Source organism: Pristiophorus japonicus, chromosome 8 (genome assembly GCF_044704955.1).
Source record: "Pristiophorus japonicus isolate sPriJap1 chromosome 8, sPriJap1.hap1, whole genome shotgun sequence".
In the NCBI taxonomy this organism is placed as follows: domain Eukaryota; kingdom Metazoa; phylum Chordata; class Chondrichthyes; family Pristiophoridae; genus Pristiophorus; species Pristiophorus japonicus.
In genome coordinates, this window is record NC_091984.1 from 22,257,625 (window position 1) to 22,276,125 (window position 18,501).

At 44.8% G+C, this 18,501-nt stretch overlaps 1 protein-coding gene across 1 annotated transcript in view; it reads left to right on the plus strand.

Annotated features, from left to right (window-relative positions):
• LOC139268428 (serine/threonine-protein kinase N2-like) overlaps nt 1-18,501 on the plus strand; it is a 170,552-nt gene that overhangs the window by 114,042 nt on the left and 38,009 nt on the right. The window contains exons 4-6 of the mRNA XM_070886552.1: nt 9,834-9,963; nt 13,200-13,348; nt 13,441-13,654. Of these exons, the coding sequence (XP_070742653.1) occupies nt 9,834-9,963; nt 13,200-13,348; nt 13,441-13,654 (493 nt within the window). The remainder of the gene's footprint in view (nt 1-9,833; nt 9,964-13,199; nt 13,349-13,440; nt 13,655-18,501) is intronic.

Below are 18,501 nucleotides of genomic sequence, written 5' to 3' on the forward strand. Positions count from 1 at the left end.
TGCTGTCCTGCCACACGAGCAGGGTGGATAAGGGGGAACCAGTGGATGTGGTGTATTTGGATTTCCAGAAGGCATTTGATAAGGTGCTACATAAAAGGTTACTGCACAAGACCAAAGTTCACGGGGTTGGGGGTAATATATCAAAATGGATAGAGGATTGGCTAACTAACTGAAAACAGAGAGTCAGGATAAATGGGTCATTTTCCGGTTGGCAAACAGTAACTAGTGGGGTGCAGCAGGGATCAGTGCTGGGGTCTCAACTATTTACAATCTATATTATCATCATAGGCAGTCCCTCGAAATCGAGGAAGACTTGCTTCCACTCTAAAAGTGAGTTCTCAGATCACTACAGTCAAATACAGGGATTACAATCTCTCACAGGTGAGACAGACAGTCGTTGAAGGAAAGGGTGGGTGAAGGGTCTGGTTTGCCACAAGCTCCTTCTACATAGAAACATAGAAACATAGAAACATAGAAAATAGGTGCAGGAGTAGGCCATTCGGCCCTTCTAGCCTGCACCGCCATTCAATGAGTTCATGGCTGAACATTCAACTTCAGTACCCCATTCCTGCTTTCTCGCCATACCCCTTGATCCCCCTAGCAGTAAGGACCTCATCTAACTCCTTTTTGAATATATTTAGTGAATTGGCCTCAACAACTTTCTGTGGTAGAGAATTCCACAGGTTCACCACTCTCTGGGTGAAGAAGTTCCTCCGCATCTCGGTCCTAAATGGCTTACCCCTTATCCTTAGACTGTGACCTCTGGTTCTGGACTTCCCCAACATTGGGAACATTCTTCCTGCATCTAACCTGTCTAACCCCGTCAGAATTTTAAATGTTTCTATGAGGTCCCCTCTCATTCTTCTGAACTCCAGTGAATACAAGCCCAGTTGATCCAGTCTTTCTTGATAGGTCAGTCTCGCCATCCCGGGGATCAGTCTGGTGAACCTTCGCTGCACTCCCTCAATAGCAAGAATGTCCTTCCTCAGGTTAGGAGACCAAAACTGTACACAATACTCCAGGTGTGGCCTCACCAATGCCCTGTACAACTGTAGCAACACCTCCCTGCCCCTGTACTCAAATCCCCTTGCTATGAAGGCCAACATGCCATTTGCTTTCTTAACCGCCTGCTGCACCTGCATGCCAACCTTCAATGACTGATGTACCATGACACCCAGGTCTCTTTGCACCTCCCCTTTTCCTAATCTGTCACCATTCAGATAATAGTCTGTCTCTCTGTTTTTACCACCAAAGTGGATAACCTCACATTTATCCACATTATACTTCATCTGCCATGCATTTGCCCACTCACCTAACCTATCCAAGTCGCTCTGCAGCCTCACAGCATCCTCCTCGCAGCTCACACTGCCACCCAACTTAGTGTCATCCGCAAATTTGGAGATACTACATTTAATCCCCTCATCTAAATCATTAATGTACAGTGTAAACAGCTGGGGCCCCAGCACAGAACCTTGCGGTACCCCACTAGTCACTGCCTGCCATTCTGAAAAGTACCCATTTACTCCTACTCTTTGCTTCCTGTCTGACAACCAGTTCTCAATCCATGTCAGTACACTACCCCCAATCCCATGTGCTCTAACTTTGCACATCAATCTCTTGTGTGGGACCTTGTCGAACGCCTTCTGAAAGTCCAAATATACCACATCAACTGGTTCTCCCTTATCCACTCTACTGGAAACATCCTCAAAAAATTCCAGAAGATTTGTCAAGCATGATTTCCCTTTCACAAATCCATGCTGACTTGGACCTATCATGTCACCTCTTTCCAAATGCACTGCTATGACATCCTTAATAATTGATTCCATCATTTTACCCACTACCGATGTCAGGCTGACCGGTCTATAATTCCCTGTTTTCTCTCTCCCTCCTTTTTTAAAAAGTGGGGTTACATTGGCTACCCTCCACTCCATAGGAACTGATCCAGAGTCAATGGAATGTTGGAAAATGACTGTCAACGCATCCACTATTTCCAAGGCCACCTCCTTAAGTACTCTGGGATGCAGTCCATCAGGCCCTGGGGATTTATCGGCCTTCAATCCCATCAATTTCCCCAACACAATTTCCCGGCTAATAAGGATTTCCCTCAGTTCCTCCTCCTTACTAGACCCCCCGACCCCTTTTATAACCGGAAGGTTGTTCGTGTCCTCCTTCGTGAATACCGAACCAAAGTACTTGTTCAATTGGTCCGCCATTTCTTTGTTCCCCGTTATGACTTCCCCTGATTCTGACTGCAGGGGACCTACGTTTGTCTTTACTAACTTTTTTCTCTTTACATATCTATAGAAACTTTTGCAATCCGTCTTAATGTTCCCTGCAAGCTTCTTCTCATACTCCATTTTCCCTGCCCTAATCAAACCCTTTGTCCTCCTCTGCTGAGTTCTAAATTTCTCCCAGTCCCCAGGTTCGCTGCTATTTCTGGCCAATTTGTATGCCACTTCCTTGGCTTTAATACTATCCCTGATTTCCCTTGAAAGCCACGGTTGAGCCACCTTCCCTTTTTTATTTCTATGCCAGACAGGAATGTACAATTCTTGTAGTTCATCCATGCGGTCTCTAAATGCCTGCCATTGCCCATCCACAGTCAACCCCTTAAGTATCATTCGCCAATCCATCTCAGCCAATTCACGCCTCATACCTTCAAAGTTAGCCTTCTTTAAGTTCTGGACCATGGTCTCTGAATTAACTGTTTCATTCTCCATCCTAATGCAGAATTCCACCATATTATGGTCACTCTTCCCCAAGGGGCCTCGCACAACGAGATTGCTAATTAATCCTCTCTCATTACATAACACCCAGTCTAAGATGGCCTCCCCCCTAGTTGGTTCCTCGACATATTGGTCTAAAAAACCATCCCTTATGCACTCCAGAAAATCCTCCTCCACCGTATTGCTTCCAGTTTGGTTAGCCCAATCTATGTGCATATTAAAGTCACCCATTATAACTGCTGCACCTTTATTGCACGCACCCCTAATTTCCTGTTTGATGCCCTCCCCAACATCACTACTACTGTTTGGAGGTCTGTACACAACTCCCACTAACGTTTTTTGCCCTTTGGTGTTCTGCAGCTCTACCCATATAGATTCCACATCATCCAAGCTAATGTCCTTCCTAACTATTGCCTTAATCTCCTCCTTAACCAGCAATGCTACCCCACCTCCTTTTCCTTTTATTCTATCCTTCCTGAATGTTGAATACCCCTGGATGTTGAGTTCCCAGCCCTGATCATCCTGGAGCCACGTCTCCGTAATCCCAATCACATCATATTTGTTAACATCTATTTGCACAGTTAATTCATCCACCTTATTGCGGATACTCCTTGCATTAAGACACAAAGCCTTTAGGCTTGTTTTTTTAACACCCTCTGTCCTTTTAGAATTTTGCTGTACAATGGCCCTTTTTGTTCTTTGCCTTGGGTTTCTCTGCCCTCCACTTTTCCTCATCTCCTTTCTGTCTTTTGTTTTTGCCTCCTTTTTGTTTCCCTCTATCTCCCTGCATTGGTTCCCATCCCCCTGCCATATTAGTTTAACTCCTCACCAACAGCACTAGCAAACACTCCCCCGAGGACATTGGTTCCGATTCTGCCCAGGTGCAGACCGTCCGGATTGTACTGGTCCCACCTCCCTCAGAACCGGTTCCAATGCCCCAGGAATTTGAATCCCTCCCTGCTGCACCATTGCTCAAGCCACGTATTCATCTGAGCTATCCTGCGCTCTGCTGCCTGCGCTTGTTTTCTGCATGCTTTCGGAGACGAGACTCGAAGTGCTCAGCGCCCTCCTGGATGCTCTTCCTCCACTTAGGGCGGTTTTTGGCCAGGGATTCCCAGGTGTCGGTGGGGATGTTGCACTTTATCAAGGAGGCTTTGAGGGTGTCCTTGAAACGTTTCCTCTGCCCACCTGGGGCTCGCATGCCGTGTAGGAATTCCAAGTAAAGCGCTTGCTTTGGGAATCTTGTGTCGGGCATGCGGGCAATGTGGCCCTCCCAACTAAGCTGGTAGAGTGTGGTCAGTGCTTCTGATATGTCCTTACTATACAGTATAAATGCACACGAGACCCATGCTTGAGAGAAGGTCACTCTGTGACCAGTAACCTTTATTAGCTAGCATTCGAGTGATGAAGGTGGGTGGAGCTTCCCCTTTTATACCTGAAAGTCTAGGTTAGGCGTGTCTCCCACAATTTCACCACCTAGTGGTCATTGTTCTCACGGTGTACAACTTAGGTCAGTTTATACATGGGTTACAATGATGGTTGAATACATGACAGCTTCGATGCTGGGGATGTTGGCCTGATCGAGAACACTGATGTTGGTGCGTCTATATTAATGACTTGGATGAAGGGACCGAGTGTAATGTCGCCAACTTTGCTGATGATACAAAGTTGAGTGGGAAAGCAAATTGTGGGGAGGACACAAAATCTGCAAAGGGATATAGACAGGCTAAGTGAGTAGGCTAAAATTTGGCAGATGGAGTATAATGTGGGAAAATGTGAGGTTATCCACTTTGGCAGAAAAAATAGAAAAGCAAATGATAATTTAAATGGAGAAAAATTGCAAAGTGCTGCAGTACAGAGGGACCTTGTGCATGAAACACAAAAAGTTAGTATGCAGTTACAGCGATTAATCAGGAAGGCAAATGGAATGTTGACCTTTATTGCAAGAAGGATGGAGTATAAAAGCAGAGAAGTCCTGCTACAACTGTACAGGGTATTGGTGAGGCCACACCTGGAGTACTGTGTAAGTTTTGGACACTCTATTTAAGAAAGGATATACTTGCATTGGAGGCTGTTCAGAGAAAGTTCACTAGGTTGATTCCAGAGCTGAGGGGGTTGACTTATGAAGGTAGGTTGGGCCTATACTCATTGGAGTTCAGAAGAATGAGAGGTGATATCGAGAAACAAGATAATGAGGGGGCTCGACAAGGTGGATGCAGAGGGGATATTTCCACTCATGGGGGAAACTAAAACTAGGGGACATAGTCTCAAAATAAGGGTCCGCCCATTTAAAACTAAGATGAGGAGGACTTTCTTCTCTGAGGGTTGTAAATCTGTGGGGAATTCTCTGCCCCAGAGAGCTGTGGAAGCTTCATCCTTGAATATATTTAAGGCAGAGATCGACAGATTTTTGAGCAATAAGTGAATAAAGGTTTATGGGGAGCGGGCAGGGACGTGGAACTGAGTCCATGATCTCATTGAATAGCAGAGCAGGCTCGAGGGGCCAAATGGCCTACTCCTGCTCTTATTTCTTATGTTCTTATGTTCTATTCAGTTAGATGGAGGCTCCATGAATATCCCCATCCTCAATGATGGCGGAGCCCAGCACGCCAGTGCAAACAACGAGGCTGAAGCATTTGCAGCCATCTTCAGCCAGGGGAAATTGATGGGATTGAAGGCTGATAAATCCCCAATGCTTGATGGACTGCATCCCAGAGTACTTAAGGAGGTGGCCTTGGAAATAGCGGATGCATTGACAGTCATTTTCCAACATTCCATTGACTCTGGATCAGTTCCTATGGAGTGGAGGGTAGCCAATGTAACCCCACTTTTTAAAATAGGAGGGAGAGAGAAAACAGGGAATTATAGACCGGTCAGCCTGACCTCAGTAGTGGGTAAAATGATGGAATCAATTATTAAGGATGTCATAGCAGCGCATTTGGAAAGAGGTGACATGATAGGTTCAAGTCAGCATGGATTTGTGAAAGGGAAATCATGCTTGACAAATCTTCTGGAATTTTTTGAGGATGTAGAGTGGACAAGGGAGAACCAGTTGATGTGGTATATTTGGACTTTCAGAAGGCTTTCGACAAGATCCCACACGAGATTAATGTGCAAAGTTAAAGCACATGGGATTGGGGGTAGTGTGCTGACATGGATTGAGAACTGGTTGTCAGACAGGAAGCAAAGAGTAGGAGTAAATGGGTACTTTTCAGAATGGCAGGAGTGACTAGTGGGGTACTGCAAAGTTCTGTGCTGGGGCCCCAGCTGTTTACATTGTACATTAATGATTTAGACGAGGGGATTAAATGTAGTATCTCCAAATTTGCGGATGACACTAAGTTGGGTGGCAGTGTGAGCTGCGAGGAGGATGCTATGAGGCTGCAGAGTGACTTGGATAGGTTAGGTGAGTGGGCAAATGCATGGAGGATGAAGTATAATGTGGATAAATGTGAGGTTATCCACTTTGGTGGTAAAAACAGAGAGACAGACTATTATCTGAATGGTGACAGATTAGGAAAAGGGAAGGTGCAATGAGACCTGGGTGTCATGGTACATCAGTCATTGAAGGTTGGCATGCAGGTACAGCAGGCGGTTAAGAAAGCAAATGGCATGTTGGCCTTCAAAGTGAGGGGATTTGAGTACAGGGGCAGGGAGGTGTTGCTACAGTTGTACAGGGCCTTGGTGAGGCCACACCTGGAATATTGTGTACAGTTTTGGTCTCCTAGCTTGAGGAAGGACATTCTTGCTATTGAGGGAGTGCAGCGAAGGTTCACCAGACTGATTCCCGGGATGGTGGGACTGACCTATCAAGAAAGACTGGATCAACTGGGCTTGTATTCACTGGAGTTCAGAAGAATGAGAGTGGACCTCATAGAAACGTTTAAAATTCTGACGGGTTCAGACAGGTTAGATGCAGGAAGAATGTTCCCAATGTTGGGGAAGTCTAGAACCAGGGGTCACAGTCCAAGGATAAGGGGTAAGCCATTTTGGACCGAGATGAGGAGAAACTTCTTCACCCAGAGTGTGGTGAACCTGTGGAATTCTCTACCACAGAAAGTTGTTGAGGCCAATTCACTAAATATATTCAAAAAGGAGTTAGATGAAGTCCTTTACTACTAGGGGGAATCAAGGGGTATGGCGAGAAAGCAGGAATGGGGTACTGAAGTTGCATGTTCAGCCATGAACTCATTGAATGGCGGTGCAGGCTTGAAGGACCGAATGGCCTACTCCTGCACCTATTTTCTATGTTTCTATGTTTTAAGTGCCGAGTGGATGATCCATATCAGCCTGTTCCTGAGGTCCCCACCATCACAGAAGCCATTTTCAGCAAATTCGATTCGCTCCACATGATATCAAGAAACGGCCGAACAAACTGGATACCGTAAAGGCAATGCGCCCCGACAACATCCCGGCTGTCGTGCTCCAGGACGAGCCGTGTCTCTAGCCATGCTGTACCAGTACAGCTACAACACCGACAATGTGGAAATCTGCCCAGGTATATCCTGTCCACAAAAAGCAGAACCAATCCGGCCAATTACCACCCCATCAGTCTACTTTCAATCATCAGCAAAGTGATGGAAGGTGTTGACAGTGCTATCAAGCAGCGCTTACTCACCAATAATCTGCTCACCGATGCACAGTTTGGGTTCCACCAGGATCACTCGGCTCCAGACCTCAATACAGCCTTGGTCCAAACATGGACAAAAGAGCTGAAGTCCAGAGGTGAGGTGAGAGTGACTGCCTTGACATCAAGTCAGCATTTGATCGAGTGTGGCATCAAGGAGCCCTAGCAGTCAGTGGGAATTGGGGATGGGTCTGGAAACTCTTCACTAGCTGGAGTCATACCTAGCACATAGGAAGGTGGTTGTTGGTCAGTCGTCCCAGCCCCAGAGCATCGCTGCAGGAGTTCCTCAGGGCAGTGTCATCGGACCAACCATTTTCAGCTGCTTCATCAGTGACCTTCCCTCCATCATGAGGTCAGAAGTGGGGATGTTCGCTGATGATTGCACAGATTTTAGTTCCATTCGCAACTCCTCAGAAAATGAAGCAGTCCGTGCCCGCATATAGCAGGACTTGGACGATATTCAGGCTTGGGCTGATAAGTGGCAAGTAAAATTCGCATCACAAAAGTGCCAGGGAATGACCATCTCCAACAAGCGAGTCTAACCACCTGCCCTTGATATTCAGCAGCATTACCATCGTCGAATCCCTCACCACCAACATCCTGGGGGTCGTCATTGACCAGTAACTTCACTGGACCAACCACCTAAATACTGTGGCGACAAGAACAGGTCAAAGGCTGGGTATTCTGCGGCAAGTATCTCACCTCCTGACTCTCCAAAGCCTTTCCACCATCTACAAGGCACAAGTCAGGAGTGTGAGGGGATACTCTCCACTTGCCTGGATGAGTGCAGCTCCAATAACACTCAAGAGGCTCGACATCATCCAGGCCAAAGCAGCCCGCTTAGTTGGCACCTTCAACATTCACTCCCTCCACCACTGGCGCACTGTGGCTGCAGTGTGTACCACTTACAAGATGCACTGCAGCAACTCACCACGGCTTTTTCGGCAGCACCTCCCAAACCCGCGACCTGTACTGCCTGGAAGGACAAGGGTAGCAGGTGCATGGGAACAGCATCACCTGCAAGTTCCCCTACAAATTGTACACCATCCTGACTTGGAAATATATATCCGTTCTTTCATCGTCGCTGTGTCAAAATTCTGGCACTCCCTCCCTAACAGCACTGTGGGAGAATCTTCATCGCAAGGACTGCAGTGGTTCAAGAAGGCGGCTCACCTTCAAGGGCAATTAGAGATGGACAGTAATTGCTGGCCTTGCCAGTGATGCCCACATCCCGGAACAAATTTTTTTTTTTTTAAAGTACTTGTTTCAGACTATGAGGAGCATAGACATATAAACATCTTTAGAACCTTCTTCCGTTTAAACTAAAATCAAAGTTGTGTTACATTCTTTTCATTCTGCATGATGTTAACAGCAGAGGTCACTTTGTTTTGGAGTTATACAGATTAGCACATGTTTTGCTGGTTGTGAGCTGCTGGGTGAAGTGATAGTAATAGAGCAAAGAAGCACTGAAAATACACAAGAAGTCTTTCTGCATCTGAAAAGAGAAAATCACAGATTAATGTTTCTGGTGCCGACCCTTCATCAGAATCAGTTCTGACTGTACCTGTCTTTTTCAAATACAGGTTAAACCTCTCTTATCCGGGACTCCCTTATCTGGCACTACCCCTCATCCGGCACCATTCCTGGCCGCTGGGTGGTGCATTCGCAGACACTTCTCTCAGCCTGCTCGGGCCACCGACCTCTCTCTTGCGCTCTCGCGCTCTCTCTTCTCACCCCCCCCCCAAGCTCAGGCCACCTCTTCCCCTTGCCCCCCCTCCCTTGGGCCGATGACCTCCCCTCATCCGGCAAAATCCCTCATTCGGCACAGGCCAGGTCCCGAGGGTGCTAGCTAAGGGAGGTTCAACCTTTACCGACTTGCTATGTATTTCCAGCATTATCCGTTTTAATTTCAGATTCTCAGAATTTGCAGTGGGTTTTTCTCTCTCTGACATGGAGTATTGGGGCATTTAGCATGAACTTCTCAATTCTCCCCCCACCCCCCCCCCCCCCCCCCCAATATATAGACATTGACCAGTAGAGCTGGAAAGCGAAGGATGATTGTGGAAACAAAATGACAATAATTTCCATTTCTATAGCACCTTATCACATGTTCAAAATGTCCAATTGCAATTAATTATTTTGAAGGATAGTCACTGATGTAGGCAAATGACACGAAATAATGTAAAATGATATTTGTACAAAATACATTTTTGAGCCCTTCAATCTCCACGCACTTCAGGTCCAATCTGCTTTTTACATTAGAAGTCGTATTGACTCGTGATTTTGTACACATGAAAGGAAATCAAAATTCATTGCTGTACGATAGATGTCTGGACCAGACTGATGTAGAACACTTCACCAGATGTCAGCTCATGTCGATCTTTTGTTGAGTCACACTTCGCAAGTGTTGTATGAAAATATATTATCTGTAAAATGTTGTGTTTTGAATTTTGGATTAAGCACTTTTTTTAAATTTCCAGGATCGAAAGCTGCTAGCAGCAGCTCAACAAATGCTTCAAGATAGTAAGACAAAAATAGAAGTTATAAGGATGCAAGTTCTTAAGTCCACACAAACTAGTGAAACAGCCTTTGAAAATACAGATGGAATAGGTAAGACATTTAATTAGTATATCATCGGGTTGGTTTGCACCATTGTTGGGGTGAGATTCGAACACACACATAAATTAGAAGTTATGAAAATGTAACAATATTGATGTGTAAACTGGTATCTGGTAAACTGTGATGTAAAGATTAGCCCCAATAGCTTGGTGATGTACCAAGACCTCTAATATAAAAGTTGTTTATTGCTCTCTCTCATATAAATATATATAATCTGTCCCTTGTAATGATGATATATTCATATATGTCTGAAACACACGAAGATTGTCACCATAATATTGTTAGTGTAATTGTGGATGTCGCCCTGTGTCGGTGCTGCCTGGTATTGTCACTTCCTATTGCATGTGAAAACATAAAATACTGTGCAGCTAAATGCATCTGAATAGCCCAGATTCCTGGGAAGCTTATGAAAATATAAAATAAAGGGCATGAAAAGACCAGCTGGTCCTTTTGAACCTGTCGTATATTGTCATAGTACGACTTCTACACACCATCATCCCAATCTGTCTGCCACTTTCCTCCCCTCTGGCACACCCCAACCCCATCAGCCATGCAGTTTAGGGGATGAAAAAAAGAGAAAAGGCCTTGGATTAATTTAGGAAAAAACTCTTGGAATTAGTGACCAAACAAGTTCCAGGTGACCACAGTGACTGGCAGAGACATCCCCCAATACCCAACTACCTTCTATATGAAGTTACATTGGCCACACTCCAGGGCTCCTCTGGCTCCCTTTTGAATGCTTGCAGCGAGACTGCACTTGCTGCATAGTTGCCAATTTGTTTGGGGTCAATGACTCTCTGTAAAAAGAGTGCTTTTTTCTTTCAAACATCTAAACTAATTCTATGCTTGTGTGATGTCCCCTGGTCCTCCCTGATCTGTCTAGCTTAAATAGCCTATCCACATTGATCCTAATCTTTCATTATTTTAAAGACCTCAATCAAAGCCTCTCGCAATCTATGCTTTTCTAGAGTAAAAAATCTCCCATTGTGGCAACAGAGGGCCTTTTAAACTAGATATCAGTCTCGTGCCACTCTATCTTTTTCAGAGCCACTATATTACCCACCATGTGAGGTGGCTAAAATGGAACAAAGCACTCTAGATTATGCTTTGTACAGGGACAGATTAATGTTTCTTGTTTTATATTTAATGTATAGAGCAGAAATCCTAACACCAATCCCTGCAGGGTTCCACAATTGACCAGTACCCGCACAGAACCACAACCATTAATAACTACCATCTATCTTTAAGAGTGCAACTAATTCCCATATTCAAATCAGAATCTCCTTGCTAATCTCATTTGACTCGACCTTATTGACAGAACCTTGTCAAAGGCTTTTTGAAAAGTAAGATACATAAACATCTAACTGCCTCTTTTTATATAAAAAAAATCAAACCCAGTTTGTGAAACAGAAGAAAGTTGCTTGAGAGAAGAACCTAACCAAAGCTGGACATATAGGAGAGAGCAACAGTGACGATCATGCTGTAAACGTGGCTACTTACTTATATGCATGAAGAGTAAAGAAAAGCATAATAGTTTAACATCTGTAATACAGTCCAATTTAAGAGTTTAAAGAGAAACCTTTCACTATATAAAAAGCCCACTTGAAAAGAAAAATTGCTCAGAATTTTGCATTTACAAAGGCTGCTGAGTGTGACATTACACAACACTCTGTTTATTAGTACCTGTCACTCTATCCAATGACTAACATGCAGCACAAGTTTTGGTAAAACCACACACTAATTTTGCAATGTATAGACATAAGAGTGCATTTTCAAGCAAATGACCCAGAAATAAATGTCCAATTTATAAGCATCCAAGTTAACGGTGAGTGATGCAGCAACATTATTTCCCTTCCTTCCCCTGGGTTATGTGGATGTCTATTAGTCAGAATGCTGGAATCTTACCCAGAACCAAATCAACATTCGCATTGCAGCTGCCCACGACTTATGGCAGTCCAGGATCCATTCCATCTGCTTCTGACATTCTATTTTGCCTCTGTTGACTTGCAGATTATTGCTAAAAGAAAGGTTATTGGGAGGTAGTATAGAGACTCATTTAAGAAATACTAAGCTGTCCCTGTCATTTTAGAGAGTTCCGTTTACTTTTGTAAGAACATTATTTAATAAGATGAAAAGCCAGGATCCTTATCATGCTATACCTGTCAAGTATTGACGTTGTATAAAGACCAGGATGTGAAAAGAATTTAAAATATATTGAGACATGCCTGATGACTATGCTAATAAACTGTAAAAAGCATTTGGTCAGCCAAGAATTCTCCATCCAACAATGTCAATAGATACTGCCGTGAACTCCAATCTATTAATGTCCTGACTGAGATGAATAAACATTGGTAAAACTTCAATAAAATCAAACTGAAGTTTTCTCCTGATCAGGTTGTAAAAATACAAATTTTAAGTGCAGGATGTTATAGTGGGTAAATGTGTATAGTGGGTGTCTGGGGCTGCATGGAGATGAGAGGCCTCGAGTTCAGTTCCTGGTCTGGGTAGAGTTTGCTGATCTCAGCTGGATGGGCTGTAGGAATGCTGCATTTGGCCTTGGCACCCCTTGGCTAGGGACAAGTAGACTTGTGCCCATTCACCACCAGATGCGGCAAGATTGGACTAGACTATGGTCAAGTAGCCCACTGTTCAGACTCTCATATGAAGAATGGCCATCTAGGTGAGGCAGCCTGTACCTTGATCAGAGACCCCAGCATGGGTGTTCCATAGAATATTTGTTTACAAGTGCCATCTTATTCTTAATAACATTGTAAACCACTTCCTTTTTAAAGCATTAATTTGTCATGGGATTAAGAGCTCAGTGTTGTTTAGAGAGTCTTGAGTACAAAATATTACCGTTTGCATAATATTGCCTGCTTTTACAATCAAACTTTTCAGTTCAAGTAGAATTCAATTTGTGTTTTAGAAACATAGAAAAATAGGTGCAGGAGTAGGCCATTCGGCCCTTTGAGCCTGCACCACCATTCAATAAGATCAAGGCTGATCATTCACCTCAGTACCCCTTTCCTGCTTTCTTTCCATATCCCTTGATCCCTTTAGCCGTAAGGGCCATATCTAACTCCCTCTTGAATATATCTATTGTTTATTGGGTCTTTTGCGTGTGTTTTTGGTTTGTTGTGTGACTTAACAGCTGACTCCTTTTTGCCCTAATTATAGTTGTACAGTACCGGGTTGCATCGATAGTTAAAATGATGTTTTTGTTTAAGCACCAAAACCTGGGATAAGTCCTCTGGAGCTTAGGGTTGAAGAACTTAGGCATCACTTCAGAATAGAATACGCAGTGGCAGAGGGAGCAAAGAATGTCATGCGACTTCTTGGGTCTGGAAAGGTTCCTGACAAGAAAGCACTTTCAGAGGTAATTTTTCAAAAATCTATCAATTTGTATCTTTATTACTAGAAATCTTCAGTACATTTAGTGAAGTAATTTGTCTTCCCTTTCTCAATAAGGCACAAGCAAGATTTAATGAATCAAGTCAGAAGTTGGATCTTTTAAAATTCTCATTGGAGCAAAGATTGAGTGAGCTTCCAAAAAACCACCCAAAGAGCAGTATTATCAAAGATGAATTGTCGATGGTTTCATCACCAGCCCTCAGTCCACGTCACAGTGTGATTTACCCGCAGAATCAGTACAGCACGCTATCCAAACCTGCTGCACTAACAGGTGTGTATTTCAAATTTCTTGCCACCATCAATATTATTTTAAGAGTATGGTTGTTTTGCAGGGAATTGTGCTGATTTATAATTGCCAGTTTAGGTGTATACAGAAGCTCAATTATACAGTTATGAGATCACTTCATGTGGTTCGCTTTTAAGATGGAACTACCCGTGTGAAAGATGCATGGTGCTGTGGGTCTCCAGCACCACTAGTCTGCTTCAGCATGGAGGCAACTAAATACAGCTTTGTTGGTATCCTGTGATTGTATCGTCTTGGGTGAATTGGTGCATGGTCAGACTGGAACAACAGTTGAGAGAATATTGTGGTGGGGGGGCGGGGTGTAGAATATAGCCAACAAAGAGTCTGTAGAAGAACCTCACTTTTTTGGTAGATCATAAGCAATCAAATTCAACAAAATAGCTGCATGTGTATATATCAAACACTCGCTAGTGTTTTGTAGTTTCACAATTGCATTGTACTTTTGATTTGCATATCACAAAGTAAGCCTGCCATATTGACACATACAATGGTGAAACTTGAAGAGGTATGCAAATAGGGTTGCAATGGCATGATTGTCATCTCTCTAATTAAAACCAGTAAAGTATATATTTCTTAATTGAACATATATGCAATTAAGAAACTGTTTACAGAATTAAGGGCCCCAAGTTTCGTGCCGCGGCGAAAACGGTGCACCTCCGTGCCGAAAACTGCGCCTAAAAAAAAAAAGTCCGATATTCAAGGAGCTCGATGTCTGCTTAGCGCGGCGCGCTCTTCGCAGCAGGGGGCGGAGCCTAACACTCGCGCCAATTTTCTAAGTAGCAGGGGGCGGGTACAATTTAAATTAGCCTTCGTGGTGCCGGCAACCCTGCGCGTGCGCGTTGGAGCGTGCACGCACCCGCAGTCTCACACAAACATTGGCACTCGGCCATTTTTTAAAATACTGCAGAAAAAGTGAAGATTTGTTTCTTGGACCCCTGCAAAGGCTTGTAATTTAATTTTTTTTGATATTTCTGTGTGTGAGGGAGTGCTTTTAGCAGCACTGCTGAATAAATCACCTGCTGAAATCAGTGAGTTCACCTTTTCACTACTAAACTTGCAGAACCGGTGCTGCATTGATGCATGCAAATTAAGGACTGTGTGTTTGGAGAAATAAGAGTGCCAATTCAACTTTGCAATAATACGTGGTGTTGACAATGCAGCACCCATTCTGCAAATTTAAATATAAAACTGTCGCTGTGGCTGCCTCTCCCTGTCCAAATGGCCTCAGTCCCCCTCACAGCTCGGAGGCTGCTGCTGTATCTTTGGCTGCCAGCCAGCCACTGACGCCGCTGATATCCTATGGCCGAATGGCCTCACGTCTGTCCGCTGCTGATTCTTTGGCTGCCGGCCAGCCACTGACGCCGCCCCTAAAGCGTGGCCGAATGGCCTCAAGAACCTTAATGAGCTGCGTGTGTCCAGCGTTGATTCTTCGGCTGCCGGCCAGCCACTGACGCCGCTGATATCTCATGGCCGAATGGCCTCGGGTCCGTCCGGTGCTGCTTCTTCGCGGCCAACCACGAAGAGAATGAAGGCCTGCCTCAAGCACCGCAGCTCAGCTCGAAGCTTGCTGCCGCTGCCGTCGAGACACTGACGCCACACCGCTGCCTGTCTCCAACATGAAAGGCCTGCCTGAAGCACTTTCACACAGGTAGGAACATGGTTTATTTAATCTTTTCTTTGCTTATAAATTTTTATTCAGGTTGGATTTATTTGTATAATATTTGTATAAGTATAACTAAGGATTGATTGTAGAATTTAATGACTTCCCTCCCCCCCCCCCCACCTCGTTCCTTACGCCTAATTTGTAATCTACGCCTGATTTTCTAAAGTGTAGACAAGGTTTTTTCGAGCGTACAAAAATCTTCACTTACTCCATTCTAAGTTAGTTTGGAGTAAGTTTTCACTCACGAAACTTTGAAATCAGGCGTAAGTGGTCAGACACACCCCCCCCTTTTGGGAAAAGAAATTCTGTTCCAAAGTGAAACTGTTCTAACTGACTAGCACTGGAGCAAACTAAATGTGGAGAATTCCGATTTCTAAGATACTCCGTTCTACACCAGTTGCTCCTAAAAATCAGGAGCAAATCATGTGGAAACTTGGGGCCAAGGTGCTGAACCTGTTCTTCAATTTGTATTGTAGTTCCACCACACAGGTTCCCCAGTTTCTTACCACTCAATTACCACTTGGCAAAATTCTCACGTTACTGTGAGCTTTCTCTTTTCCTCAGGCATTGTTCCCCATCTTCAAAGATGCTGTCATAAAATCATAGCAGTTTACAGTGCAGAGGAGGCCATTCAACCCATCCTGTCAGTGTCAGCTTTTTGCTGGAGAAATCCAAAACTAATGCCACTGTTTCATGCTTTCCCCATTGCCTTGTGTAGTACCATCACATTTTTTAAAGCCCATCTTTCCACCTACCATCCTATGTCCAATTGCCCTTCCACTCAAGTTCTCAAAAGATTTATTTCTGTTAAAATCCAATCTCCAATTTGGATTCTGTCCTGCACACAGTACCAAAACCACCCAGGTCAAAATCACCTGCAACATTCTGTGACTACAAACCAGGGTAGATGCAGGATGTTTTCTCTGGCTGGGGAATCTAGAACCAGGGGTCACTATCTCCGAATAAGGGGTCAGCCATATAGGACTGAGATGAGGAGAAATTTCTTCACTGAGGGTGGTGAATCTTTGGAATTCTCTACCCCAGAGGGCTGTGGAGGCTCAATCGTTGAGTATGTTCAAGACAGAGATCGATAGATTTTTGGGTATTCAGGAAAGCAAAGGATATGGGATAGTGCAGGAAAGTGGAGTTGACCTTATTGAATGGTGGAGCAGGCTCGAGGGGCCGAATGGCCTACTGCTCCTATTTCTTCAGTTCCTATGTTCTTATCTTAGCCGTACCAAGGCTGCTTACTTCCATCTCCCAGAACATCTCCTTGCGTTCCCTAATGCCGTTGAAACCGTCAGGCACATCTTCCATCAGGTCCAGAATCGACCCCTCAAATGCTCTCATTGGCTCCACCCTACACAAACTCAACTTATCTGCTCCTTGTATCTCGTCCTGCTTGTTGTCCTCCACTAGCTCCCTACTGCAAGCACCAACTGCAAAATCCTTATGTTGAACGTTTGAAAGATGAAGGGCAAGAAAAAAACAAAACAGCTGGTCCATCAAGCCTGGCCCAAATAGCTATGATGCCCTAGGCCTCCTGATTTACAACATGCACTACCCGCCCACAACCATGTGATCTGCTGGACAAAAATCCAAATGAAAAACCCAAGGCCAATTTAGGGAAAAAAAATTTGGAGACGTCCTCATTGAACCCTTAAGGTGATCAAAACTAGTACAGGAGAGAACACATTGATCATGATTTATATTGTTTATTATTCTGCCTATCTTTGGTATGTTGTAATCTCTGTCCTGGCTAGTTCTCTTTTGAAGGTATGCAGTGAATTGGCACTCCCCATTTGAGCCGGCAACTTGTTCCATAGGTCTTTTATCCTCTAACATCTAACCTAGTTCTACCCTAGTCCCTTCTAACCTATATAATTGAAGTAATCAGTGTATGTGCACTCAGTCTAGACCCTGCATTATTTTAAACACATCTTATCAGATCCTCATGGACTCTACGATTCGCAAAAATAAATAGACCCAGCTTTTTAAATCTATCTAAGGTGTTTTAAGCCAGATATCATTCTCGTGGCACTCGTCAGAACCTTTTCCAATGCCTTTCGATCATGAACCCAATGTTCCTGCTAAGCTGCGCAGGTCACTTGCCAGCTTTTCAATGGGAGACTTTTTTTGATGGATGTGTTTATTTGTGACACCGAAAGCTCTGATTGGGTCCCCTTGATCACAAGACCTGATTGCTGATTGCTGCCCTTGGAGGATAAGGCACATCCAGCAGTTTCTCTGAAATGTGTAATTAGAAGCGCCTGCCTACGTAATCGGTGATTTTGCAAAGTGTAATTCGAGCCATTCTGACTGCTGACTCCAGATAGGACAGAGCTTATTTGGGACAGACATGGCTCACTCTCGCAGGTTAAGACCATCTTCTACCCGCCCCCGCCCCCCCTCGATTCTGACATTCTCCGCCCGCCCAAGTGCCTGCCCTCTTTTCCCTCCATCCCCGGAGTGCCTGTCCATCTCCCCCTTCCCGAGTTCCTGACCACCTTCCCCCACCGCCTGCCTGCCACACCCCCATGTCCTGACCATCTCCCCCTGCCCAAGCCCCCCACCCCCCCGCCCCAAAAACAAATTCCTGAACACCCCCAACATAGTTGGGGCATTGTGTGTGGGTCACTGATTGTAAACAGGTCTGTTGAATAGTGACAGTGTCATGACTTCCGGATTTTGTCCAGTCCGATGATGTCACTTGCCACACAAAAATCAACCAGATGTAGGGGGAGGATAGGGAGAATGTGGTGTGGTTGGAAGAACGTGATCCGTCTTACCATCATGATCACGTTCTCACTCTCAAACCGCACCACCCACCCCCCCCCCAAAGACCTGGATCACATTCTTCCCCCATCCCCACTGTGCTCTTTACTACCCCCCCAATCCCTCCATGAGTTCCTGACCTCCTCTGAGTTCTCTCTCTCTCTCTCTCTCTCTCTCTCTCTCTCTCTCTCTCTCTCTCTCTCTCTCTCGCTCTCTCTCTCTACCCCCGTTTCTCTTTTTTTCTCTCTCCTCTCTCGCTCTCTCTCCTCTCTCGCTCGCTCTCTCTCTCTCTCTCTCCCTCCCTCTCTCTGGGCCCCCCCTTCCCCCCAACTCTCTCTCTCTGTCTCTCTCTCTCTCTCTGCCCCTCACCTCCCCA